The sequence below is a fragment of the Chlamydotis macqueenii genome, chromosome 8, assembly GCF_036417535.1.
Source record: "Chlamydotis macqueenii isolate bChlMac1 chromosome 8, bChlMac1.mat, whole genome shotgun sequence".
Taxonomy (NCBI): Eukaryota; Metazoa; Chordata; class Aves; order Otidiformes; family Otididae; genus Chlamydotis; species Chlamydotis macqueenii.
In genome coordinates this window covers 12,591,829-12,619,777 of record NC_141563.1, presented here as the reverse complement: position 1 = coordinate 12,619,777, position 27,949 = coordinate 12,591,829, and the positions used below count along the sequence as shown (strand labels likewise).

Below are 27,949 nucleotides of genomic sequence, written 5' to 3'. Positions count from 1 at the left end.
AATTTTCAAGCCACCGACTGAGTAATGCTAGCTAATTTTTCCTAAATTACAAACAGAAACTGCCCAGTTGACTCAACACTTAGATTCAGGAGTCTCCAATTTGTGCTTCTGGCACAGAATCCATACTTCAGGCAAATGACAGCAGCATGCTCATGACACGTAATGCCGAGCACGTAAGACTGCCCAGCCAGCAACTTTTTGATTGTGTGATTTTTGGAGCACACTGCTGTTGTGGAGCAAGGCATTGGCAGTGCTTAGAAGAAGCTTCAATAAATGGATTTACAGTGAATATTTAAAGTCAGTTCAGAAGGGATTCTAGAAATATCACATTTCTCATCAGGCACATTACTGTAACCTCAATGCTGCCTTTGTTCCTTGGTCCTTTTTATCCCTTGCTCGAACAGCTCATGAGACGGCAGATTGACTGGAAGCCCAAAATCGCCAGGAGGACCGTAACTGTTACTGATGCCTTATTAATGCATGGTGCCAGACCAAAAGAAATTATCTTCTGAGAAACAACCTATTCCTGATACTACATGAGGCTGATAACATCACAGCTGATAATAATAGGTAGCACTGATAGAGATTTTACCTCTTCAAAGCACTTTGTAATCTTTGCATGGTTAATAACTATGACGCTCTGTGAAGTAAGTACTTATTAGCCCTCGTTTTAACAGTAGGGAACGGTGTGGCTTAGTGTCATCGGTGACTCAGTAGCACAGAGTCATTTTCAGTTTGAGGAGTTTCTTGTTTATACCCCCATTGCTCTTCTGGCAGGCACTCTAGAACAGCGGTCACCAAGGAGGGCTCGGCATCCCCTATCTATGTGATACCCTACAAACAATGCTATTGAGAGGACCGAGTCGGGTACAGTCTGAGGGTGTGGCTTGTTTAGCACACAACAAGCAATGGCTGGGGCACTGGTTTTGAGGCTTTTTTAACAGGGTACGGCATGACCTTAAAATAGTATTGTGCAATAGCACATGGTAACCATGCTGCAGCCCTCTTCCTCTTGCAACAGGCCTTTTTAGAAAGCCCCTGCCTGACTCCATCCCCAGTTAAGATGTTTCTGTGTGTCAAACAACTTCCATGCTGTTGGACATTAACATAACCCGCAGCGAGCTGCTACATGTGCAAAAGCTCCTGGTAGAGAGAATGAGGGATTTCATGAGATCTGAGAAATAACAGCATTTAAATGCAATTCTCCTTAGTGCACTTAAGAATAATAGTCTCTTGACACTGCATCTTCTTATAAAATGCTAATGGCCTTCCTCTGGATAGTTCTTTAGAATCAGCGAGTAAAAGGCATTAGGAAAGAAAAACAGTATTCCTGTTGATTTTTAAAGAGTGGTTCTATCCTACATGGCAACTGCAAATGGCACGAGGGAGTTCTGTGTTTGTTGTCTCTCTACAGTCTCCGGAGAACATACATTTTGTTTACAAGGCAAACCATTTATAAATGCCAAACTCTGCAAATTCTAGCTGGAATGAGACCAGGAAATATCTCCACTGCAGAGTTTACCCATGTGGGCCAGTTCTGCCCGAGACTGTCCACCCTGCAGAGACACCCTCTGCTCGTACTCACATAACCATGCCCGTGCAAGGTCCCGGGCCTGGCAATGCGTACCCCACGCTACACCCTAGATGTTCCCAGCAGTATTTTAAGAACTGGGTTTTTTTTGTGTGTTATTAACAAGTCTGTCTGTAAGTCCTGATCTCCCCAATGTTCTTCATCCATTAATTTAGTGAGTTAAGCCATTTCTGGCTCCACATGCTCCTCACTCCCATTTATCCCAGCTTGTGTCAGAGCACACACCAGCCCAGCTGGTTGAGCCACCCCTATTTTAGGCAGAATTATTATGACAGCAGGGCACAGTTTGAGTGCATGTGACAGTATAGATGGCTTTTCGGTAGCACCTCATGACCCTAGGAAGGTAGAATACGACCTTAGAATTCCTGTTGCTGGGCATTTCATGAAAGAAAGCTGACTTTCATGCAGTTCGGAGGGGAGCTTCTCCTCACCTTCCCACCCCAGGACAGCCACAGAAAAATCGGTCCTGTCACAGGCTGCTGTGGCTCCTTGGAATCTGGCTGGCTCTGAGTGTTACCAAGCCAATTTTTCACCGTCACACCAGTTCTCAGTAATGTGGTGAGGGCATCTGAGATGAGTGGCATTATGGCTCATCCACAATGAAGCAACATTGCCAAAACCCTGCTGAAATAGTAGTTAGCGTGGAGAGTGAAGTACTTCCAAGTGCCTAGGTCATCTAAACTGCAACAAGCACCATTATCTTTCAGGATGAAGCCTCCTTTCTGCTTTGGAGAGCCTTATGCGAATACTACAGAAGCTGAAAGACAACAGTTTACCAGTTAGTTACAGAATAGAGTGTATGTTCAGCCACCTGATGACGAGCTGCTGCTGCCAACCACGCCTGGCCACCAACATGCCTGACGTTAGTCCCAGAGCAGTGCCTTCCTCTTCCTCCACACCCTCGGCCAGGAGAGCAGGTGGGAGCCGGGGAGTTTGCCCGGGGAGCCATGGAGGAGGAGATGCGCACGGCTCGGGACAGGCCCACCACCGCTCCCTTCTGCAGCCGGCTGCACGACTCCAGCTTCACGCCTCACGCCTGCTTCGGTTCGTAGGCAAACCGGCCTGGCTTTAGCCTCCAGGGAAAGCGTGTCCATGGGGCAGCCTGAGCCACGAGCGGGGCAACCTTGGGGCCGCGGCCTTCGGTCGGGTGACCTGTGGCCAAGAGAGGAGGGACCCTCTGAGGGTGCGACCCGGCAATAACCCGGGGTCTGGCTCCTCAGTTCATGCCTGGGCATGCCCCCTCGTTGTCCCTGTCCTTGTCCTCGCCACGCTGCCTGCGTGACCCTGCGTGGGTGACCACGCGTGACTGCGTGCGCGTGTGAGTGCCGGGGGCGGGGTGGGCGGCCTCCCTCGGAGGACCGGAGGTGGCTGCGGGAGCCGCTCTGTCCCCTCTTTCCCGGCGCTCTGTGGTTTAAGATGGCGGCGGGGGCTGAGGGGGCGAGTCCGTGAGTCCCAGGCCGGAGCTCCGCGGGGGCCGGCGAGGCGGGCGGGCGGGAGCCGCCGGGCCGCGCCGGGGGGAGGAGCGGGAGGCCGCCTGCCGGGCCGGGGAGCGGCGGCGGCGGCGGCATGTGAACGCGGGCCGCGGCGATGGGGCAGCAGGTGGGCCGCGTCGGGGAGCTGGGCGCCGGGCTCCAGCACCAGCCGCCGCCTCAGCACCAGCAGCAGCCGCGGGGACTGCGGGGGAGCAGCGCGGCCAGGCCGGCGGGCCGCCGGCGGGAGGCGGCCGGCCGCACCGCCGAGGGAGGCTTCAATATCTTCACCCAGCACGGTGAGGGGCCGGGCCGGGCCGGGGGCCGCGCCGCCGGGCGGGAGGGGCCGGGGCTGGGGAGGGGGCTCCCGGCAGAAGGTCGGGTGGGGAGCTCGGGGGAAAAGGGCTTGATCGCCCTTCCTCTCCTCCCTCTTTTGTTGTTGTTGGTGTAATTGGGGGAGGGGAGAGTTGCAGGAATTGCTGAGGTGAGGAGAGGCGCTCGGGGAGAGCGGGGCAGCCCCTGCCGCCGCTGCCACGTCCCGGGGGGTGCTCCCCTCGGCCCGGAGCCTGGCAGCGAGCTGGGGGCCGGAGAAACTTCCCCCGGACCTGGGGACGGCGACTCCCCGCCACCCACAGCGGGAGCGAGGTGGCACCGCCGGGGATCACAACTTGCGGTGCCTAGTAGCTGTCACTGCAGCGGTTCCTAGCTCTGGTTTTGTTTACAAAGGTAAACGTTACATGTGCTTTGTCTTTCTGTTTACTGAGGCGCTCATAACTTGCCCTTCTAGATCCATAAGTCTTTGTTGCTATATAGCTCCTGGCAGAGCAAACGATTTTGTTTTGAGTGAGATGTTATAGCTGCCATCGGATTCTCAGTTGAAGTTTTTGCCTGTCCACTTCTGTTCTTATTGCTGGAAACTGGTACTGGAAATGTTTAATGCAACATGAATTGGTTTCTGTGATCTCTCTTAGGAGGACCGCATGATTTCAAATCACCCTTTGTAATTGTGATTTTTTTTTTTTTTTTTTTAATTTCTTACATCTATTTGGCAGCATCTTAATATCATGCACAAGTTTTGGAAGGTATGATCAGCTGAAACCTACTTTGACAGGCGTGTTGAGGATGGATGCGTACATGCATCTCCAGTGCTAAAGAACTGAATCTGCTATGGAGAGCTTGGCTGGTTTGGCTTTAGGTGGAGAGACATAAATGTTTATAGAGCAAGGCTGCTTCTGACAATATGTATTTTCTTTTACTCAATAGAATGAGCATAGGCAAAAAGATTAAGGAACATGCAACCAGCACTCTAAATGTAAATATCATCTGCTGTGACTGCTGATGCCTAAGTATCTATCAAAACAAGAGCGCAGCACTAAATCTGGTTCTTAAAATCACAGTGTTATCACAGCTTTTGGGTTCAGTGAGCAGTATCAACTTTAAAACCAAAACAGAACTCTGCTTGCCGAAGTGCCTGACCTGCTATTACTACAATTAAAACTAAGGATTGTTATTTTATTGCATCTTTCAACTGCAGTATCATCAGCTTCATGTTTTACTTTATCATCTTTGTATTTTTGTACTTTAAAAGGCACTTTGGTAGAAAAATTACTGTAAAATAGAATAAAACTGTAAATTTACAATGTAGGACCAAGATGACTATTTGGTTCTTGCTCTCACAAGGCAAGGATGGGAAGGACATTTGTGGGAAGTACGGTACAGCATGTGGAGATGTGTAGTTGCTTCAGAATAACACAGTTAAGACTGACTTATTTATTACTGCATGTTTTAATAGTGATTTAGTACAGCATCCTGAGCAAATGCTTCTAGCTCCTCCCTCCACGCTACTAAATTTTAAAGTGACAGGGAAGTGGAGAGAAAAAGCTTTTTTAAGCATGCATCCACACCAAATAGACAAATTATGTGCTCTACCAACCCTTCTGCTCTGTCTTCTCTAGACCTAGAAATAAGAATGAGCCTGGAAAGCCAACACACTCTGAGTAAAACCGTTCAGTGGCATATAAAAATAACTTCTCTGTGATAACAGTGATTGCATCTTTTAAAATAATTACTGTTTGTATTGCTTAGATTATCTGCTTCAGCAGTAAGGTAATGAATATAATTTTATTTAGGCTTTTGTTGCTTCTGTTATTTTCTTTGCAGACTGTAAAGAAAGATGTTTCTATTGAAAATGAGATACAGCCTTTCATTCTTTTGGATTATGTGAAAGGGGTGGGGTTTTTTGGCAATCCAGTTATTGAGAGTTTGAGGGCAGGCTTCAAACTCCTATCCCGTTTTGGTGAATACCTCAGCCATGTTAAATAGTTCCCTGATTCCGTACACATTTTACTAGAAATGAGAGAACAACTCACTATTAGTAATCTATATCAAGTGCTAGTCAAAATTGAGTACCTATTTAAACACTTGTCTGGGGCAATAACAAAGATTTTTGTCATGTCCCTGAATTTGGAGTTCACTTCCTTTCTCAGAGAAATTCTCGTCTTGTGATTCTGCCTCCCTTTGTCTGAGAGAATTATTTTCCTCTCAACTTCTATTCTTATTTTTCATTTACTGACCTTGTTCTCCTGTTTTACTTAACCGGTCTTTTGGCTAGCTTTCTTTAAGTGCTACACTTCTTTTGCTGAGACATGGTGGTTGCTGGCGATATCACTTGATTACTTTTCTAGTAATTTCTTTCAGAACCTGAACCTTCCATCCTGTCTCTAAGACATGTATTCATAGTGTGTGAAAAGTGATGAAAAAAGCACAGGATTAGGGGCTAGCGCTCTTGGACCAGTGACCAAACCAGCCAGTCTAAGGATGAGCCTGGATTATCTACCTTCTTTGGCTTTCCTTGATACTTTCATTGATGTAAGGAAGGCAACCTGTTGACTAATGCTAGACCCTTACAGGTATTAATCTCTGCCTCAGCTCAAGCTGCTCATCTCTGCCTCATGTTGGCAGATTTCATGCTATTTCATGCTATGCCAGGAACGATGTGACCCTCACTAAGTACTCTTGCCAAAGTTCATTTTGAGGGGCTGCTTCTTCTGGATTGTTGATGAAAAGGATGAAAGTAAACAATGTTTTCAGACTCAAACCCATTTTACTACAGGATTTTGAAGAACAGGGTGTGTAAAATCTCTTACGCTAGGCTACCAAAAACCTGCATTTTTATGCAGTTAACTTGAAGCGTAGTTGCCCTTGAAAAATCAAGAGATTGAGTTTGTCCCAAGCGGGTTTGCTGTGTTACAGCTGCATAGGAGAAGCACTACGGGTATAGAGGCGCTACCTACTTCAGGATGTATTTTTGGAAGAAGCGAGGAATTTAAAGATGTTTTCTGCTTTCTAGAAAGAACAGGGAAATCTGTATTGCGGCATCCCACTATTCTGTCGTGAGAAGAGACACCTAGGCTCCTAGGGGTTTCAGCTCACTGTACTATTGAATTCTGTGAGCACTGCTGTATAGAAAAGCTGCTGCAGAAAAGCGTTAAGCAAGCTGATATACTGATGTGCTTTGTTAGCTGTGGAGCAGAGTTCTCCAAGATGCAAAAGATAGTCATGGATTTTGCAGTTAACCCTTCAAAGTGCCCCACTGCCAGCATTCCTAGCATGTTATCTGTGACTTCTAAAAGCAAGAAATGGATGATCAAGCATGTTAGTTGCTGGTGATGTACTAGAAAGAAAGAGTGTGAACAGAAGGGTTATTCAAACACTAGAGTTCCCATGTACACTGTATTGGAATTAACTAGTATCACAGGGACAGCAGCTCAAGAGGGAGAAGCTGTAGTGAACACTAGTTACAGTCAAACTCTTACAGTTCAGTGCAACCAGAAGTACTTGGTGCCATTACAGGATGAGCTTGCTTTCACTTACAGAGAAAGAGCAGGGGAGAGAACAGGGAAGTAGGTTATCTCCTTATGCTTTCAGTATTTTTTTTGAGGGAAGGGGTACAACTGATGACAACCATCAGCTTCCAAGTTGCCCGGGCTCTCCTCGACTTCTTGTATGACCTTTGAACAGTGAAATGCTCTAATTTTCTTTCTGAAGTGTAGTGATAACTGCCTACTGTACCAAGATACTCTCTGGAATGGTGTTAGCGTGCTTTTCATCTCCAAAAAGACTTGCTGAGTGTTGTAGAAAACATACTGCAGAAAAATCAGATTATTTAAATCCTGGCTGGGAAGCCTTTGCAATACCTGTTTGCAATATTGCTACAGTTGCCTTGGTGATATATTTTGGGTAGCGAAAGACTCTGCCACACTTGAGCTTTTGATCCAGCAGGCACAGGACATTTGTTCCCTGTTTTGTTTTCTAGAGGAGGAGTTTAGCAACCTTTTACTATATGCATCAAGGTCAGGCAAGATAAGCCTATACTTTTAAAAATAAAATTATCATTAAAGCTCCCCTAAGGCAGTTGGAGTGCTATGCCACATGATAAAAACATTCTAAAATAGGAAGAAGCATAAATAACACTATCCCTTTGAAATTCAGTGAAACTGAAGGGCTGGATGCAGGAAAGTGGAAAGAAGGAGAGAAAATAGGGTCAGTTTAACAACTGCACTTTGTGGGCCGCCTAAAATGTTCTTTATTTTTCATCCCAGTGAAATGCAGCAAGCTCGGGCCAGAGCTACTTGCCCGCAGACTTTCCTGTCAATAAATGCCCTGTGCAGATGGAATATAATCAGCGTATTCAGTGCCTGACTCTTTGTACTGTAAATCAGAAATCTTGTGAGACCATAATGTATAAATAACTCTTAACTAATTATTTGGGGAATAAAGGACAGTTCAGCGAAATGTCTAGAGAAGCATCTCCTGTAGAACATGAAATTATAGGTGTTTTCTCTATTGCATCATTCTCTGTGATATCTAAATTATTCCTGCAGATTCAGTTGCATTCAATACTCATTTGTATACCTTGTCTTAAGTTGGGGCTTTTACATACTATAGTTTGCAAATGAGAGGACTCTCCCGGCTTGGTGGAAGGGACAATATAATACAGACTACAGATCTGTTATAATTTCTGGCATAAGTGTGTTTCCTATGAACTTTTCACATAGACAGGGGAACATACTCTGAAGAAAGTAAGACTGAAATGAAGGTACTTCAAAAGATGTTCGTCAGAACTAACTTAAAAATCAAATTTCAGAGCCCAGACAGATCTCTGATTTCTCGGTTCTCCACATGTAGCAGATGGTGTGGTACAAGTTGTTCTAGCAATATTTCACAAACTTGCTATTGCTTGCAAGTGCAATGTTTTACAAAAAAAAAATTGTGGGATTTTTTTTTTTGGAAATAGGGGCATGGCCAAGTGAACAAATCGGTGGAAAGTGAACGTGTTAGCTATTGGACACAAAAGCAAATTGTCACAAGTGGCTTAAATAATCTTTTTTAATCCTGTGGAACTGAGAGCTCACATAATTAGAGTTGGAAGATAGTTGGACTATCTTCTAAAGATGCTGTAGCAAGGTTGGCTTCAGGAATATTTTATGGCTGGTACTAATTACACATTCTGGAACAGTAGGCTTGAAGTCATGTTTTCGCTGATGTTCAGGAGAAGTGACCTGTTCTGTGACCCACTTACTTCAGCATGTGTTGTAGAACCATAGAATAGTTTGGGTTGGAAGGGACCTTTAAAGGTCATCCAGTCCAACTCCCTGGCAAGGAGCAGGGACATCTCCAACCACATCAGGTTGCCCCAGAGCCCCGTCCAACCTGGCCTTGAATGTTTCCAGGGATGGGGCATCCACCACCTCTCTGGGCAACCTGTGCCAGTGTTTCACCACCCTCATTGTAAAAAAAAATTCCATTATGTCCAGCCTGAATCTGCCTCCCTCTATTTTAAAACCATTACCCCTTGTCCTATCACAACAGGCCCTGCCAAAGAGTTTCTCCTTATCTTTCTTTTAAGCCCCCTTTAGGTACTGGAAGGCTGCTATAAGGTCACCTTGGAGTCTCTTCTTCTCCAGGCTGAACAGCCTCAACTCTCAGCCTGTCTGCCCAGGAGAGGTGCTCCAGCCCCTCTGATCATCTTCATGGCCTCCTCTGGACTCACTCCAACAAGTCTATGAACTTCTTGTGTTGGGGGCTCCAGAGCTGGATGCAGTACTGCTGGTGAGGTCTCACAAGGGCAGAATCACCTCCCTCAACCTGCTGGCCACACTTTTGATGCAGCCTAGGATATGATTTGCCTTCTGGGCTGCGAGCGCACATTGCTAGCTCATGTTGAGCTTCTCGTCCACCAGTACTCCACAAGTCATGTTTGTTTGTTGTCAAAGCAGAAAGTTTGTTCTCTTCCTTGCTGAAGTCAAATCATACTTTTTAGATCTTTGTTTTATAGATAAAGCTAGATTATTGTTAGCAGGATTTATTCTAGCCCTTTTCTCTTAGTTGTCACAACTTAATGTTTCCAGTATACTTATTATCCATAGTCTTGTAAATACTGCTGACAGCTGACTAGTTCACACTCACAAGAAACTATGAAATACAACTAGTATAAAACAAGAAACAGCCGTTTATACTTATTTCAGTAGGGATGCCTGTGAAAGTTATTAAAAGTAATACAGTTAGTTTTTGTTTAGTGACTTGCTGAGTTCATTTTTACCTGGTTGTATTTCAAAAAGCCAAGGATCACCGACTAAAGCCTCACTTATGTTATAACTGTTTCAGAATCTGATATTCTATATCGCTGCTTGCCAAACGGTTAGTAGTTCTTTCAACAGTATGTAATGATGAATGTTGCAAAGCTTGGTAGCTGTAGTGCGAATGGCCCCTTGACTGGCTTTGCAGGTGGAAGTAGGCACACAGATTCCTTCTTAAGAGCATTCAGAAGAGTACTAACTGGTAAAGAAATATTTCTCATAGCTGTTTAGGCCACCAGCAGACTCTTTGCCTCAACAGAACAGGAAAGAAACAAAAGCTTGCGCTGAGTGGGGTAACACAGTTGACTTGTTGGGTCTGAAGTAATGGTTCTCTCATCGTTAGTGCATCATCCCTGACATTTCTCTGGTTTTGTGGTTATGAAATACTTTATTTTAAAGGCTGATCTTGCTATTATCCATTGAGGTTATTCTGTCTAGAATAAGCGACCGTTACAAAACCATTGAGGCTTCCTGTTGGTAACACTGTAAACCACAACAACAAAGCTTAGTTATATTACCCATATCTGCTTAGGAAGTTTCATGTGCTTTGTGGTCTTTCTATAAAGACATACACATCTCCCAGTATGATTGCCTATCTGCAAATGTGTATAAATTACTTTTTTAATAGGTAGCATTCAGTATCAGCTAAATCTGCACAGGAGTTTCAAAAAACAGTCCAAATATAACTGGCTTTTCTGAGGGGGAGACAGAGATGCACAAAAATACTTCGCTGAGAATTGAATTTGTTTTATTTCCATCTTCTAGTCTCTTTAAAGGCCGTTTAAACATATTTCTTTTAAGACTGAACTTTTTCAAGAAGTTCCTTTCCTCTTCTCATGTCCTTCCTGCCCAAACATTATGGGATATACATAGATAATAACACATAATTACGTGTGTTAAGAAACTTGAAGCTTCACTTAGGTTGATTTGGAAGTATTCTATTACAATAGTGATGTGAGAATTGGGACTACAGTTAAGTAAGAAAAGTAGATCTTCTGTGAAGGCAACTTCATTTTCTATAGGACACTTCTGCATCCCCTCATCCTTTACTTTGATAATATTACTGGTTTGGATTTTGATCTCTTTTCTGGTGGTAGTTTGTTGTTATTTAATACTAAAGTGAAACTGAAGCAGCTTCTTCTTGTTATAAGCTGTATATAGCAAACGCATAGGAACCATCCCCTGCTGCTATAGGGGTCAAATTAGGAATCAAATTAGAAGATAGGAGGATGAGAATATCCTGGATCTGTGACCGTATGCGCCTCCCAGTCTGTTTCTCCTTCCTTTCTCTTATAATAATACCAAAAACAAAGCATCAAGTGTGTCTTGTTCCTGTTTGTCGATGTCTGAAGTGGGATATGTAGGATGAACAGCTATGGAGAAGAGTATCTCTGTAAAAACAGATAATGCTGGAGAGGAAAGAGCTGGAACAGAAATGAGCAAAGACTGGATAAAGAGAAAAGGGTAAAAGATGATCTTGCAGCTTCTGCCTATTAGTGCACTTAAGTACACTGGAGATTTTATTTCATCTGTTCAGCTTCATAAAAAACGCTTTTCAAATACAATCTAGGGTATACCTAATACTTGTTGAATGAGACAGGTGGGCCTCCTAAACAGATCTATGACAAGTCAGAAGTGGATTACTGACCAAGGTCCCTGTAATGGGCAGCATACCTGTTGGGGGGTTTCCCCACATAGCTGATTATGGGTACCAGGCACAAAAAGATGAGGAGTTCCGAGCTCTTGGAGCACAATCAAATGTTAATTTGCAGGAGCATTTGTTTTGGGAAGAAAAAACCCACCAACAAGATCTCCTCCTCCTGTTGCCTTCTTACCAGAGGCAGAATCAAGTACAATTGAGTAGTGAATACACATCTACACTATTTTGAGTTCACGTGTGGGATATGCAGTGGGTTGGCCTGAGATGCCAATAATCGCTTTTGTTGCGGGTTAAGTGTGCTCAGCACCATGGCTGATTTTGAAACACATGTCAGGCTTGCTTCCGGTTCAAATAAATTGTATTAATATTGGCTATTATGGTGGAAGTATGTAGCATAGGTCGTGAAGTGTTCCTGTTTTTCAGATTCTATGTTCAATTAAACCCATAATTTTTGAAAAAGTTGACTGTAGAGAGTAGTGTGCTTGTACAGTAGACACATGAAAACGTATAGGAATGGCAAAGTGAAGAAACACTTCCTCATCACAAATCTGTACACTCCAACATGGGCTAGCTTGAAAGCGTATTGGAATATTGTCATATCCAAGGAGATTAGTATTACCTCCTATATTTAACCCTAAACATCAGGAGTCCAAAAGGTGTTTACAGAGCATGGATTTGTTTTCTAGACAAAACCAAAAAAACATTTGTTCATTCTAATTTTGTAGCCCCTGGATTGTGAAGATAACCCTTTGAGCCCAAACCAGAGTTTAAATTAACATAACGAGGCCTTCCTTAGCTTAGAGGGTCAGTTCAGTGTCTCAAGATTATTTCAAAGCCTTTGGTGCTCAGGGTTCATTTTCCTAACCAGTAGTGTCAAGGAGTTAACAAGACTGTTCAGTTTTACTGCTGCTATTCAGAAACTTGTGGGAGGCTGTGCAACTGATGAGAATATCAATTTTGTGTGGCTGCCTAGAAAAGCCAAGAGCAGAAGTAGAGACGAGATACAGCTATAGTGATGTCTCTGAAATTTACTTAATAATAGAAGAAAACTGGAAAAATTATTTAGATTAGCCCTGAAGAGATTTAAAAAGAAGTAATTATAAAGTTTTATTTCTAGTCCAGCAATCTAATATCAGAACTTACCAATTAATGAAACTATGGTGACTGTTTAGCAATTAAAAAGTCTGTGTATGCAAACTTTTTAAAAAAATTGATACTAGTTATGTCATCTAGGAAGAGTGAAATGATCTCTTCTTAGACATCTGAATAACCTTAAAGATCTTTTGAAATAGTTAGTGGCATAGCTTCCTTCCTCCATTAAGTCACTGGGTGTAGCAGAACTTAAGCTTATACTGGCCTGAGCTGGACTGCATAAGCATAAGCTTTCTCCTTGTGGTTAATGCAGTTTTTTTTTAATTAGAGCACAGGTTTTAATTGTAAAGCTTCTTTATGTCCACTGCTCACTTCCACACAAGTGAAAGAGAAACAGCATCCTTTGTCTGAGACCTGATATGTGTTTCCTTCTCTCCTGTAAATTAAAATTTTTCATCCTTTCACCTATAAACTGACAAATAAAAAAAATCAATGTAGTAGTTGGCAGCTCTTGGGGTCAGATTCAAGATACGAAAGTTAAAATAGCAAGTTCTTCAAACTTGGACTTAAATTGCTGAATGTCCTACATGTGCTTTTTAGAATATTGTTGATGTAATAGAGTTGAGTCTCAGTAAAGTTACTCTTAGAATGGCACCTTGATCAAAGCATAAAGGCTGTGATATAGGCAAGACCTTGAACGGATGCTCTGAAAGTTGTTTTTTTGATCACTTTGTGGTGATATCACTCATTTCTGGTTTGTTTTCAAATCTGCTGGTTTTTTTTTCTGACTGTTTGGCGTCAAGTAAGCCATAGTGAACTTTATAATTTATGGCAGTAACATATATAAATAGTGAGAGCCAGCTCTCTGCAGGCCCTGGAGAATTCTTGCACTTTCTCCTGGCTAGGAAGATGAGTGGGGTTTGGGTAAATTTTGTCATCTTTTTTTGTGGGGGGAGGGAGACTTACAGCTTGGGGAGGGATGAACAGTGCTTTTGTAGTTGATATCAGTGTGAAACCTGTGCTCGGGCCCAGTTACCCGGTGAAGCATGGCAAAACACTTTTCCACTAGTGATAAATTTTGTGCTTGTTATTCAGGATGGTATTTGTTGGTTTTACTTAATTTTGATTTATGGCTGCTTTTCTTTTCTTCCCCCCCTCTCCCCCCCCGAATTCCATGAGTAAACAGAGAAAGCAGAGGTACTTTATCAGATTAAAAGGCTTTGTCTAGAGAAGATCTTTAGAATAAATAGGAAAATGGTACATCGTGTCTTGCAGTGCTAATATTTCAATTTAAATTTATGTTTTCTTCAGTATCTCAAAAAATTGTAGGTATAAAGGTTTGCAACATAGCTGTGAGGAAGGAGCTGATTTTTCCTGTCAGAAGAAACTGAGATCTATTTTTTTGAGTAATGTAATAAATTTGAGTCTGGTATAAACTGCAGAAGAACAACTAGCTCACTTGTCATAGTTTTATTTTTTTCCAGAAGTACATTAGATGGTTTAGGATTGATGCACAACATCAATAGATGCTCAAATGATGATTTGAGGAGACTGCCATAGCTCTCCTGTGAAACAGAAGTCTAGCAAATTTGATGCTTGCTTTTGTTGTAAGAGTACTAAATCTGTTTTGTCAGAAGATTTTTTCATTTTCTGTTTTTAGGGCATAATTTAATATATTTAACTCATTTAGGGGTAAAATGTTTAAAGAGGGCACTACCCTCTATATCAGAGTCATTTAATTGTGTGGGAATTCCTGCACTTTAGCACCTAGTTAGAAGTACGGATGTGCTTTGGGAAGCTGAAATAGGCCACGTGCTTAAGTCTGTCGAAGCTAAGCTTGTCTGTAGTTTTGTGGATAAGTTCTAATTCCTTCTTATTTTGATGTGAATAAGACTGCATAGCTTCCATCTATTTTTTGTCAATCGTTTAAGCTGCATTTGAGTAAGATACTCGATATGTGTCTTTCCATACCCATACAAGCTTGCATCATGAGAGCAGAGGTGCAATTGCTTTTTCTGTGTGCCTTGTCAGTGTTTCTGTTCCGTAACACGTTTTTCCTCATTTTAGGCATTGGTGGCAAAGCATCTAACTGCTTTTTGGTGCAGCCTAGCTCTAGAATAATGCTGAGCTGGCCTCTCAGTACCCACTCAGCCACAGGTGGATGGACTTAGCCCTGGTATTATACTCACTTGTGTTGTGGGCTGTGAAAACTGGTGTGCCTTAAGGCAATGTAATGATAGGCTGTTCAGACTCAGGTGAGCTGTGCTAGTTTTTCTTGCTTTACACATGGGGGAATGGTATCCCCAGGTGCTGATTATTACTGTGTTTTCTGTTGTGCATCAGCTGTTGCAGAACTACACTGCAGCTGATGTGTGAGGCATTGCCAGTAGCTATTTTGCTCCTGAACAGGAACAGCACTTGACTATGAGGAACCTCTTAGACAGCCTTTCTGCTTTCTTTGGCCTTCCTCTTTCCACACAAAGCTCACCGTGTTAGGTTCGAGCAGGAAGCAGGCTTTGAAACACACACTGCATTGTCAGCGGGGAGCAGGTGAGTATGAAAGAGCGGAGCTTCATGCTGGGCAGACCTACCCTGTTAGCCGAGGAGACTGGGCGGCACACAGGAGGCTGTGTGAATTTTAAAGTAAGAAGGTAAAAAGGATCAATTGCAGCTGCTCATGGAGAACAGGATTTTCCAGCCTACCACGAGAGGGTGCTACAATGCTTTGATTTAATTTGTTCATTGCTAAAAGGTTTTTCTGTTAGGAAAAGCAGAGCGTGTTTTTCAACATTACTGTGTTACAGTGAAGTGGGATTTAACTAACTGTTGGTTTCTAAAATAGGCAAGATCTACATATCAAAAGGCAGATATAGCTGTCTTCAGTTTTAAGGGAATACATGTTTATTTTGCTTTTGCCTTTAAGAGCTGAACTGCTTCCTTTTTAGTTGTTTTGTTTCTGTTGGGCTTTATCCTAGATAACTTCATCTGCCAATAAGAGAGTTTTTCCAACTTGTTTATGTGTAAGTATGCAGGCAACCCTTCGTGCATGAAAAGACATTAAATCTGATCATTCTGCTAGATAATCTGAGCCCTTAAATTAAGAGTAACTTTTCATTACTTCTGTGCGTGTCTAATCTGTAAAAGGACAGTAATACTTGCTTGTTTTATGGAGATGTTTATACTTAACTTGTGCATAAACAAACCCAGAAAAGCTGGCTGCAGGCTAAGTGTTCAGTCACACACTCTTGTCTCATCCTGTAGGCTCTTAGAGAAAAATGTTTTTGTTGTGGTTCTAGCCTGTATTTCAAAACACTTGTGGCCTGATAATAGATCTGAAAGAAGCTTAGTGTTTATGTTCATTGCTTGACTTGCCTTGAAATGGAAGCTGAAAGCACTATGCTTTGAATGTTGTCTATCAGCTTCCATAAAGAGGCTGAAGCTACAGGGAGTTGGAGAACTTCAGTGTACTGTCTTTCATTGTTTGTATTTCTCTGCTGCTAAACAAAGGGTGCATTTCAGTAAGCATTCAAACAGTTGGGTCATTTTCTGGGGACAGGATCTCTGCAAAGAAATTCTAAACCTAGTGTTTAGGGGTTAAACATGTAATTACAAAAAAAAAAAGATTGCCTGACACTACTGTGGTGTTCATCATTGACTGCTCAGCTGTGGGGTAGTTGTTACACTAAATTGGGATGCATTTGTGTTTTTCTAAAAGTCACTTATCATTCCCTTTAATACTAGTCAGTGAAAGGCCACATTGAAAGAAACACATTAGTCAGTCCTAAAACAGACCACTAGAAAGGAGGTATGAAAATCTGCTTAAAATACAACCAAGACAGACTTCCTGTCTTGCATGCCATCATGTAAAATCAAAGGCATGATGTCTGGTGTGCTGTAGTTGTCCTTTTCTTCTCCCCTACACTTTCGTAATTTGTTGGGAGCTTGAGATCTTGCGTGCATTTCAGACCTTGGCATCTGCCTTTGTTACATCCACTCGTCCATTATTTCCTCTTACAGAAAAATTAAAACACTCTTCATCACACAGTTACTCCCTATGCTCCACCCCCTGAGCCTACAGGGATCTGAGCTTGTAGTTTTTTAAACCATAAAAGCTATTATAGAAAGAGCTTCTTGGTTTGTTAATAGAGAAGCAGGCTTTAGTATATAGAATAAACTGCTCTGGTACAGTGGTGCTTCATATCGACAAGCTGAAGGTTACCCTTTCAGGGATTGCTCTTGTGCTTTTAGAAAGTAGATAGTGATCCTGTGTGCTGAGAACAAGTGTCATTCTGCAGTGAATACTGTGTGAAATAAGGTTGTCTGAGGCTTAAAGGGAAAGAGAAGTGAATGTCCAGGAATTGGCACTAGTGACCAGTTTGGAAGAACAACTATTTCCTTTCCTAGGAGCATTTAGCATTCTCACTCAGCTGCCTGTATCTTTATTTGGAGACATGTCTGTTCTGAAAGTGAGACAGGTGATACACGGTGTCGTTCTGTCTGACTCTCTCTGCTCTTGGGGATTTGTTCTCAAATTCCTTGCCTTCGCTGACAGGCAAAGTATGTCAGCTCTAAAACCAGGAAAACAGACATGCAGGAATTGAAGAAAATTATTTCTCCCCGTGAAGGTACCATCTTTGTTTCATAATAAAAAATGAGATATTGGCATGAGTAAAAACCCTGCAGTTAAGAAAACTTTTCTGTAGTAGTTAGCTATTTAGTCTAATTTTTTTTTTTTTCCCACTGGTAGAGTAGTAAGTTTATACAAGGAAGATGGTGTTTTATCATACAGATAAGTGAGAGGCATGAGTACACAAGATGGTTTATGCAACAGGTCTCTAGCACAACTACTAATGCAGCACCCTTTCTGTGGGACCATATTTTCTCTTCCCAGTTTGACTGTAGAGGCTTTCTATTGGACTTTGTCCTATGACAGATTTTCTTCCCTTTTTTTGATGCTTGAACTTAAAACTACTTGTTTTAATCCTACTTCGTTAGTGTGAGGAAGTGTAGGAGTTTTTATTTAGAGAACATCAGTAGTTGAGACAGTAGCTGTCTTCGTATTTAAAGTGTTACTCATTAGGGAGAGAGATACTGTAAGGAGTTTGTAGCAAAAGCTCCAAGTATTGTGCTTTAGGAAGCTGATCAACATCAGTCTGAGTCCTGTTGTGCCATACCTTCCAGACTGATCCTTAGCAAATGACTGTTTCTTTGCTTTAGACTGTCTTCTGCATAGTACAAATTCTACCCTACTCTGTAGGACTGACAAGAGAATAAAATATCATAACTGTGAGGTACTCAATATATCAAGTGCTACAAAAATATCCCATGTAGTATCAAGTCATAATATTAGCATGCCCTGACTGAAAATGTTCTGTAGGCTGTGAATTTAATACATGAGAATAAGCATTTACTGCTGGTGAAGAGTACAGAGTGTTTAGCACTAGGGAGGGTAGTCACCCACAAAACAGGTAAGGCCTTAGCAGAAGTTGGGATGTGATACATAATTTTCTCTTCTTTCCTTAAATTGCTAACAAAGTGTTTCAGCAAAAAATGTGGATCATTGTTTGGTTGCAGACATCTGAGCAGGCTAGATGGTTACCTACTAGAGGGTTTTGAAATAAATCTTACTAGAATTCATGTCCTCATTGGAAAAATATCGTTGCATCTTGTCACAGGTCTGGAGAACAATTGAACCTCCAGAGAGCAATTATCTGGATTTAAAAAAACTTCACTGTTTGGGATGAGATGCTTGTGCTGCTCTTTCCTGACTGTCTCTTGTGTAAAAGAACAGGCACGTCAGTGGATGACATGTGTTCACTCTCAGCTTTGTATGTTAGCACTCATGCAATTTTAAATCTGAAAAAATACAACTACGCATTTCAGGCCTGGTCTCTGAGGAGGAATGCCGAGTCCTTTCAGCAGCATGCCTCCAAAGACAGCTGCGCAGTTAGCATTCATGTCTGCCAGGGTCTGTGCTCTCCACAGTGATCCCCACCCCAAATCTCCAGACAAAAAAACAGGAGATGAATCTCAACAGCTGCAGAAGGCTCCATTTATGAATCTTAATTAGGGTGAGGCATTATTTGAAGTGTTTCTTTTTGTAAGTCTCTAGTGGTGGTTGTAAGGGCTACGTATCCCCATTCAAGTTGTCAAGATAATGCTAACTTCTTAATAGAGGTGGAGTTCTGGTGGTCTCAGCCTGCGTGGATGCCACATCCCTCTGAACATAAATAATGCTCGTATAGGCCACAGTGTTTTTCTGTGCTGTACCAGTATGTTCTCAGTTCTGTTTCCTCTTTTCCCCTGCCTAGGTTGCACCTTTTTTTGCACATGCTGATTTTTCCATTTGTATTTTTTCCTTGAGAGTAGGCTACCACCCTTACATGATGTACTGCTTTCATAACATTGGCAAAGTGCCAAATAAAACTGATTTGAGACCTCCACACCCAGACCTGAATATTTTTCCTCCCCAGTTTAAAGGAACAACCTGCATTTTATGTATTTGTCTTAGATTACAGCAGCCACCTTCATATATTAAGAACAAAGCCAAGACTGTCGTTTTCCCCATAATTGTACCTGTCATTATGTAGGAAGCCCTGCCCTTTCTTTAGTAAGTAATTAGATTCCATATATTTTAATTGAGTGAGTCATTTAGTTTCAGTCCTGCTGCTGGAGCATGTGTCTATTGTGTCTAATGTGATTTCCTCTTAATGGGGCCAACAGCAGCAGTACCAGTAGTGTGAAGTCCATTACAAATAATCTGTCTACAATATTCACCATACATAATTTCCAAAAGATTCACCAGGAATTTTCAAACTAAGAATACTTGCATTATTTTTTTTTTTTTTCTGTGATGGAGTGTGTTATAAGTTACTGCACATCGGATGAATGTGGGTGTGAGCACATGGGAAGCAGCAAAGGAGGCAGCTGGGAGCAGGGGAAACAACCACCGATCCACAGCAGCTGCTGGCTGGGTTTGCTTAGCCGCGTGGTCAGTCCGCACCCTCAGAACCTTAGCAGAACAGTTTAGTGGTTGTGTCTCTTGTGCCTGGGTGAGAGCTTTGATGAATCCAGTTTGAGATGACTAAAAGAAAAAATTGAATAGGCTATACACATACAGTTAGCATTGTATCTCTTTAGCAAGGCTGCTATCTGAAACGTGCCCCTGACATTTGTCCTTTTAGAATTTTTGACCTTCAGAAGTTAGTTAACTCAAATGCTTGAAGAGTGAAAGGCAGTATCTCTTCATGAGAGTTTACTTCTCCAAGTTTCTAGGAATAGGATCACCTCTTACATGGTTTAAGGGTGGGTTTTTTTAACATGTATTTTACTTAGTGCTCATTGAGTTCTTGGCCTTAATGGCCTTCTACCCTGCTACACATGTATGCCTTGAATGAAAAGCTAATTATCACCCAGTGCCCGTGAACAGAAAAGGCTGGCTGTCCTTCAAGCTGAAATAGGTGTGAACTTAAAGTTGGTGTCGTAGTTCAGCCCCGATCAGGACCAGATTAACCAAATGGATTATTTGACCAATATTTCTGCCAAAAGAGTCTGAGTTCTGTGAATAAATCTGTTAGTCTAGTTTCTCTAGTAATTGGGAATTAAGTTCTTACATTGGTAATCTGTTGCTGCATTTTAATTAGTCACAATTCTCAATATAGAGGTTTTACTAAGCAGTCACATTTGACGTTACTAACAAGAGAACGTGCCAACCTAGATTAGTCAGTCCTTTTGAGAGCTGATTCCGCTTAGTGTATTTGATCATGACAATTTGATGTTTGCTATTACTCAGCTTTTCCGGCTTCAGAACCTGAGGTGTGACTCTGAATGTTTGATTTACCAGTCTTTTTAGTGGAGGGAAAAAAAAAAAATTCATACTCCATGCAGGTCTCTGCTGGATATTCCCCAGGCTCTCATATTTTGTATTTCAGTCATGGATTTGTGTGCTGTTCATCTTAATGGGTGCCTCAGTTGATCTTTGTAGGTGCTTCAGAGGTTTTCTTTTTTTTTTTTTTGGGAGGGGGAGGGGGAGGGGGGAGGGCACAGGCAACCTAGTGTTAATGATGAAAGCATGACCTTAGGGGGTGTTTGCTCCAGAATCTCTGCTGATGCTTCATGCAAGAGCTTCAGCATCCTTGCTGGAGCAGCTTAAATGTGCTGGGTGCTTCCAGGTTTCTGAATTTCAGCTCTTGGTTCAGTTTCTCAGGGACTGACCATGCAGGCTTTATAAAATTTTAAGTTATGCTTGTATGATTTATTTTAGACTGTAAGAGACTTAGATCTCAAAGCAATAATATGTCCATATAAATATCTTTCCTTGCCTCACTTCCCTCACTGTTTTTGACATCTGCTCAGTTCTGTAGTGTACCCGGGAAGTTGTTACTTCTAAGCAACCCATGCAGCACATAGGTGTATTGTCTTTAAGTGCGTAAAGTAGCTTGAAAGCAATGGGAAGACTATTTCTGGCAATGATGTAGATGAGCAGGAAACATGTCATTAGTTCTGAAGACCCTTCAAATAACTTTGAAGTATTGATTAGCTTCTGATTCTATAAAGTCCTTCTAAGCAGAAAAAAAAACATTTGAAACCTACATAGTACAGCAGCATTCAATCTGAAGTTAGTCATATCTCCGTCCGGATGCTCCACTGCTTGCCGAACAGCGGCTCTTTAGCAGAGGCATGCCTTGTAGTTTACCTCAAGAGTACTTTTTCAAAGAATTTGAGAGTTAAGTAACATGTCACAACAGCGTGGAATTCTAATAGAGAACTGCCCTAAAAGCCAGGGTTTTAGCGGCATCTCGAGAAGCTGGCAGTGATTGACTGTCTTGCAGTAGTGCTAAACAAGAGGTCTCCATAAGGATGAGATAGAGAAACCCTTGGCTGGAAGCAGTATCTACATGGGATGGTAAATGTTTTGCTCTCTAACTACTGCATTGAGGAGAGCTACAGTTACTTTGAAAACATTTAAATACAGGATTGCCATAGGTAACTGCTGTAAGTAGTAGAAATGTAACTGAAAACTCTCCCAAGCTACCAAAAGCCAGAGCTGTTTTACTTTCTAGTACCCAGACAAAAGGCAGAAGACAGCATTCTGTCCCTTTGCTTAAGAGGCTGAGTCAGAACTGAGCACAAGTTCACCATGCTTTTGGTTACTCAGATATCTGATTTGGGCTACGTTTGTACTGTAAGAGGCTCGAGAGGGAGAATGATATTTCAGAGGAGCATTTGCAGGAGTGCCTGTTGTCTTGGAATTTCCAACTTCAGGATGGCACCTGGTGTTCTGGTACAGCCCGGTAGTGAGCCCTGGTCCCAAAGGAAGCACTTAGTGTGGCTGGTTCTTGAGGGGATACAATATAGCCGTGTGTGATCCAAGCAGTCAGCTGTCCTGACAACCTATATACGCCAACAACTGGCAATATTTTTCTGTGGAGTGGGAGGAGGAAGGACTGAGGTGGAACTCTATCAAATTAGAAAAAAATAATTTAACGATAAAGGGAGCTTTCTTGGCCTTTCAAACCAAAAGATGTGGGGACGCTGCAAGTGAGTTCCCTTCTGGGTGGCACAGTTAGACTTGAGTCTCAACTTCAGTTCAAGATCTACGTTTCATAAAACAACTCTCCTAAATTAAGAAGCAGTTTTATGTACCTTCCTCAAAGCAAGCTGTATGGTACAACTGGCAAAAATCTTGCTGGGAAACTGAATGCAGCTAATGTTCTTCTGTCAGAGATCTTATTTTCTAGTTTAGGTTAATCATCTTGCACATCATGAATTTCCCCATCCTTTGATTGATGGTGATAGAGTACAGATACCATTCCTTCTGTGGGCTGCAAGTACTCCTGTGAGCTATATGAATGGCTTGATTTCTCTGCTTTACAAAATTATGTTTGTCTTGTTCGTGCATGTTGTGTATCAGTGATAACTCACATCAACTTGAGTGACAGCTTCTGTGCATTTCTCCTGGTAACTACTACCATCGCTGCTGGTGCAAAAGCTCTTAGCAGTGCTACAACACACAAGGTAATAGTGACACATCCTCCCAGTTTGTGATGTGCTGTTCTCCCTGTCCCTGTAAAAAAGCACGTGCTATCCATGGTAAAAGCCCCAAAAGCTGATGTAGACAGATGCAATTTAGGAACTAACCAGTACTTTACAAAGCAAGAGGAAACAAACTGCTGAGTGAGCTGCAATGTTAGACCTCCCACTGGGAATTTCCAGCCCTTTCCCTCTTCCTTCCTCCCTCAGAATATATATAGTAAATAAAGTAAATTAAGCGCTGGGGGAGGTGGCACCCAAAGGCAGAAGCAATAGAAGCTAAAGTAGCCTTCAGTTAAAAACAGCTGACAATATACTGAGCAATCCTCTGACCATCCCAGTCATACCACCACAAGTACTGGCAGCAGGAGAGATGTCTCAGACAGCTATGCCAGTATTAAGTGGGAGGAAGGCTCTTTAAATAACCAGCAGTGGGTCTTATTCGCTGACTATGTCAACATTGAGTTGTTGTTTCATCTTCTGAACTGGAAAAATAAGTCAGGTAATTGTGTGGCAGGGAAGTGACAAAATGTAATAATTTTTTTTTTAATTTTCTAGTTACTAGATCTGTTTTAGAAGGGTGTGAATACTTTCCTTGTAATTTTGCATTTCTGTTCAAAAACCTCTTAAGGGACATGATGAAAATCGGAATGAAAGAGGACTAGATCTGGTTAAAATTGGAGTAGCAGCACTCAGTTGAACTTCACCACTGAAGCAGTCCAAAAGAACACTTCTCTATATTTTGTTTTTAGAGCATCTGCATTTTGAGGGGGATAAGGCAGGATTAGTGCCTTCCCCTTTCATTGTTAATCTTAGCATGCTTTTAAGTTACTGTGCCTAATCCAGTCTTGAAAAACCTGCCTTACTCTTACAATATAGCTTCTATTATCTGTCTCCCTTATGCCAGGTGAATAGAAGGTTTTGTGGTACCAATTCAATAAAATAGAACTTAATTTAGTTAAGGTTGCCTCAAGAGCCTTTATGATCCTAGATAATCCGTACAACTATTTTGCTCTTCCATAGTTCCCCAGCACAAGGCGGGGAATGTTTGCAGTGTTGTAGAAAAGCAAACTGTTACTGTTCAGGATAGCATTGTAAATTGGCCACAGATCTTGGCTCTTGTGGGGAGAGCCTTATTTAAGGTTAACCTAAGCATTTTCTGTGCAGTTTCTGGTTTTTGAAATGGTAGTCTTCAACTTGGTCAAAAGATTTGGTCTGACATTTCCAGGGAATTAAGTCACTCATTTCCACACTGTTGTACTTTGTTTGTTTTCTTTACTTCTCTGAAAACAAATTAGTAGAAAAAACATGATCTACAGGATGTTTCTGCTCTGTTTGCATCCGTGGACATTTAAGTTTCCCATCTCCTGCAGTATTTCTCCCTGGAGACAATTACACCTTCTTTAACCAGTCTTCTAGTTCAGCAGTTTCCCTTGCAAAGTCATTTTTGTCTGTCTTTTTTTTTTTTCCTCACCACTGGACAGCAGTATCTGATGACTTAACCAGACCATACTCTGTACTAAGCACTGATTGTAGTATATAACTTGCTGGAACACATTAATGTTTTTGTGTAGTGAAAAGGTGCTAGAAATGAAGCAGCTATCAAATAGGAATAAAGAAAATGTCTTTCACTCAACTTTCCAACTTCTCTACAGTTCACCTGTTTTTTAATTAAAAGCTGTGACAAATGTGATGAGGAAGAAAGCAAATAACAAGAGGGTAAAGTTGCTAATAATATTGAGTTACTAAAGACAGGAGAGACAAAAGTTGACTGAAGAATTGCAGGAGGCTGAAGAAGTTGTACAAGAGTCAATGTAAACATGTGGAAGGCGGTACACTACCTTTGCATACTACAACAATAGAAATAAATCTTTGAGCTGTAGTAAGACAGCATCATGACAACATTTAGAATTATAGTCCAAAAAGCAGAGTGTTAGGAATAGAAAGATGTATAATTGTGCCACTGTACAAAAATGTATGGTTTGAATACTGCCTGTATTTCTGATCTGTTCTTTATTCTATAACATGCAGTTGAGCTGTTGATAATATTGCAGCAGGATATTGTTTGTGTGATGAGTTTAGTTCGCGTTACTTCAGACAGCAACTAGGCAAAATAATGGAAGAAGCCTGTTAGGAAGTTTAACTACACCACCACCAGCTCTGGCTCAGAAAGACCTTGAGCTGTAACATGTTGGAGGCTTGGAAAATATTCTGGAATAATACCATTGCCCTTTCCCCAGGCAACTTCTGTTGGCACTGGTAACAGCAGGATGCTGGGTTATACGTGACCGAGTATGGTGGTTGTTAAATGATGGAAGAATCCCAGTTGTCAGCTAGCTGACTTGCTTTTGACATTCTTACGTGTTGTGTTAAACGTGAGAAGCAGAACTTTTTTTTCCTATCATACTTCCTTTAAAAGTTCTATAGTTTTGATGTCAACAATCAAGAAGTACTTGTACTTCCTAAAAAGAAAAAATAATCTGTGCCTGATGTTACAGCAGATGTTACTACTACAGTAGCGGATATACATAAGATACACATTTGTATCTTAGCTGCATAAAATTCCTTCATGTTGAATATATTGGCTAGTCTTATCTCTCTTCAATTAGTTATTTTTAAAACACTTTCTTTTCTTATTCTGTCAAAATAATCAAATCTCTACTGAATAATATCAGTTACAAACCTACTTAATTGTATTGGCATTTTCAATCCAGATCCACTCAGCTTATTAATAATCTTTGTCTATGAATTTACAGTTGTCCTTCTTTGTAATTAAACTGATTTTATTAGTACACTATCAATTCAAACAATTACTTTTTTGTAGCTTTGATTTCTTCTCGAATAGGAGTATCAAACTTGCTCAGTCTCACTATCATCTCTTTTCCTTCAAAGCTGTATTAATTCTACCATAACCCAGAATGGTTTTTCCCAAAACATTATTTCAATGAGTACATTTTTGTCTTAATACTGGACTCAGACACACAAGGGCTAAACACTGCTGTTAGATTTGAAAAAGCAAATGTAGCGATGCAGCCTGAAATTGCAAAGCTGTCGGCGCTGAGCTAGGAATTCTCCTTTTGCCGAGGCTGAGGTTCGTGTTACCCTGGTTATTTAGCAGCTGTTGGAAGCAGCGCTGGTGAATGGAGTCCCTTGTCTGGTCAGCGGAGCCAGTGACAAGTGTCTGGGTTTCGCCAACAGGAAGTGGCACAGCAGCCAGTAACTAAGTTTAGTGCAATGGATGTATTCCTCTGACTTCATACATGCACGTTCACGCCGCCCCCCCCAAAAGTAAATCAGTCCCTAAGGCTGAGAAGGAGCAACACAACGAAAACTCCCTCACCCAGGGCTCAGCTGAATGTCAGACTCTGGGGATCTCCTAACGAGCATCCACATTAAGGGTTTTCCCTGGTTTTAAAGTTAACAAGACAACATGCAATTTTTGGGCAAGTATTCGTGCTAAAGCTCAGCTTTTCTTGGAGGAAAGGAAATGCTAGTTTATTTTCTAAGACAAGTAAATTTCAAGGAGGCAAGATCACAAGTGTATTTTTGTCCAATGAAGTAAATATTTTAGAAAGGAAACCCCTTCTTTGTTCAAGAGAAGAAAATGGCTGCGGACAATGACTTCAACAGCATATTGGTTGCTGACAAATGAGGTTGACAGTTTTGTGATTTATTTTTAGCTAGAGAATTTTTTTTTAAACAGAAGTACTGTGTAGCTTTGGCAGTTGCTGCGTATTCAGCGTGGGTGGATGGAACTGAGAAGTCACATCTGTGCTGACAAGCATTTTGGGATTCCATTTAAAAAAATCAAACTCATGTACTGGAAACTGAAGTTGTATCAGCTCACCTGGGGAGCTCTGCCCTCTGAATATCCTCCGAAAGGTAAGCAGTGGTCCCTGTCCAAGGCACTTGCAAAAATAATTACTCGGGCCTCAAGTTGTGACATCAGCTCAAATTTGGGCTGTTAAATTGACGTTTTCTTTCACTCTTGAGATGACAAGTCACCTAGTTAGGCTCTACCCTCGCTTTCCAAGTTTCCCCTAAGCCAGATAAGAAACAGTTCAATGTGGTCATTGTTCCAGGTCTAAGGAGAGTACCCAATACTGTAGGACTTCTAATAAGATCTTCTAATATTATGTCACTTGAAAAACAGCTTGGACATTTATGTCATTTTAAAGTTCTGATCAGTTAGTGCTTTACATCAGCAAAATAAACCTCTCACCAGCTAGACTCAAGTATTCTTTTTGCAGAAGAGCCCTTACTGCAAATGTTTGTCTTAACTCTGTGTAAGTAAGTAGCTATTCATTTGACTTGCTTAGAGGTAGATAATATCTTTACTTTGATCTGACCAGTATTATGACTCCTCAGGAATTCTGTTGGAGTGAAGTGTATCCACATTAAGCAACTTCTCTCCCAAAGTACTGATTAAAAAAATGCTAAATGACTTGGTGTAAGCTGTCATAATGTTTGGCCATCCCACCTTTCCTGGAGAAGGTCTGGGTGACCTAATCTTCCTTACCCTTCATACTGGAGAGGTTTACTAGAACTTAACCATCACAGAGGAAGAATGTAAAATAGACTTTTGATCTACATGTATGCAGTTTTTCAGTTATCTTGGAAATCCAGGTGTCCCTTCATTGCACTCCTTTCCCTAAAAGTGTCATTGTGGGAGTAGTTACTGTCCACTATAGACAGGATTCAGAGGAACAAAGATTGGAACTTCCATCACCTCAGTACTCAATGGAAACAGGTATGTAATGCAGAGCATTTAGAATTGGTGGTCTCTCTGCTTGTTTCTAGATACTAGCAATTACAAAGCTGACTAGCTTTATAGGAGCTGAACAAATCCTTAGTAATTAAGGTAACAAACATTTTGATACAGTATTCAGGATTTTGCAAAGAGGCTGCACTTACAGCTTTTCATTCTAATAATCCTTTTTGTACATGATTTTAATTGCATTTGATTATTTTCTACTGCAGGAAGGCATTTTTCTTATCTGTTGTGTTTTGGCTCTTCACTCAGAGGCACATTCAAAGAAGTCAGGTTTGTACTTTGAGTGAATTCTAATGCTTCTGACCATTCCCAGTACCTGTGACAGGAAACATCTGTTGCACCTTTTAATAATGCTTAGGTCCAGCTCTCCTGTGCTCACATGAGTTTCTCATCCTAACGTGTTTTTTGGATGCATCTAAAAACCTGCATAATTTTGCTAGCTGCATTTTTCCATACCTCTCCTATGAAGAAAGGCTGAGAGAGTTGGGATTGTTCAGCCTAGAGAAGAAAGAGCTCCGGGGAGACCTTATTGCAGTCTTTTAGTACCTAAAGGGGGCTTATAAGAAAGATGGGAAGAAACCTTTTAGCAGGGACTGTAGTGATAGGACATGGGATAATGAGTTTAAACTAAAAGAGGATCGATTTAGACTAGATATAAGGAAGAAGTTCTTTACCATGAGGGTGCTGAAACAC

The 27,949-nt window shown here is 41.6% G+C and overlaps 2 protein-coding genes across 4 annotated transcripts in view; both read left to right on the top strand.

The window, feature by feature from the left end:
• TOR1AIP2 (torsin 1A interacting protein 2) overlaps window positions 1–27,949 on the top strand; it is a 187,571-nt gene that overhangs the window by 148,236 nt on the left and 11,386 nt on the right. The window lies entirely within an intron of this gene.
• The window catches only part of ABL2 (ABL proto-oncogene 2, non-receptor tyrosine kinase), a 45,553-nt gene continuing 20,782 nt past the window's right edge, over window positions 3,179–27,949 (top strand). Inside the window, exon 1 of the mRNA XM_086754072.1 lies at window positions 3,179–3,359. Coding sequence (XP_086610198.1) covers window positions 3,179–3,359 — 181 coding nt within the window. The remainder of the gene's footprint in view (window positions 3,360–27,949) is intronic.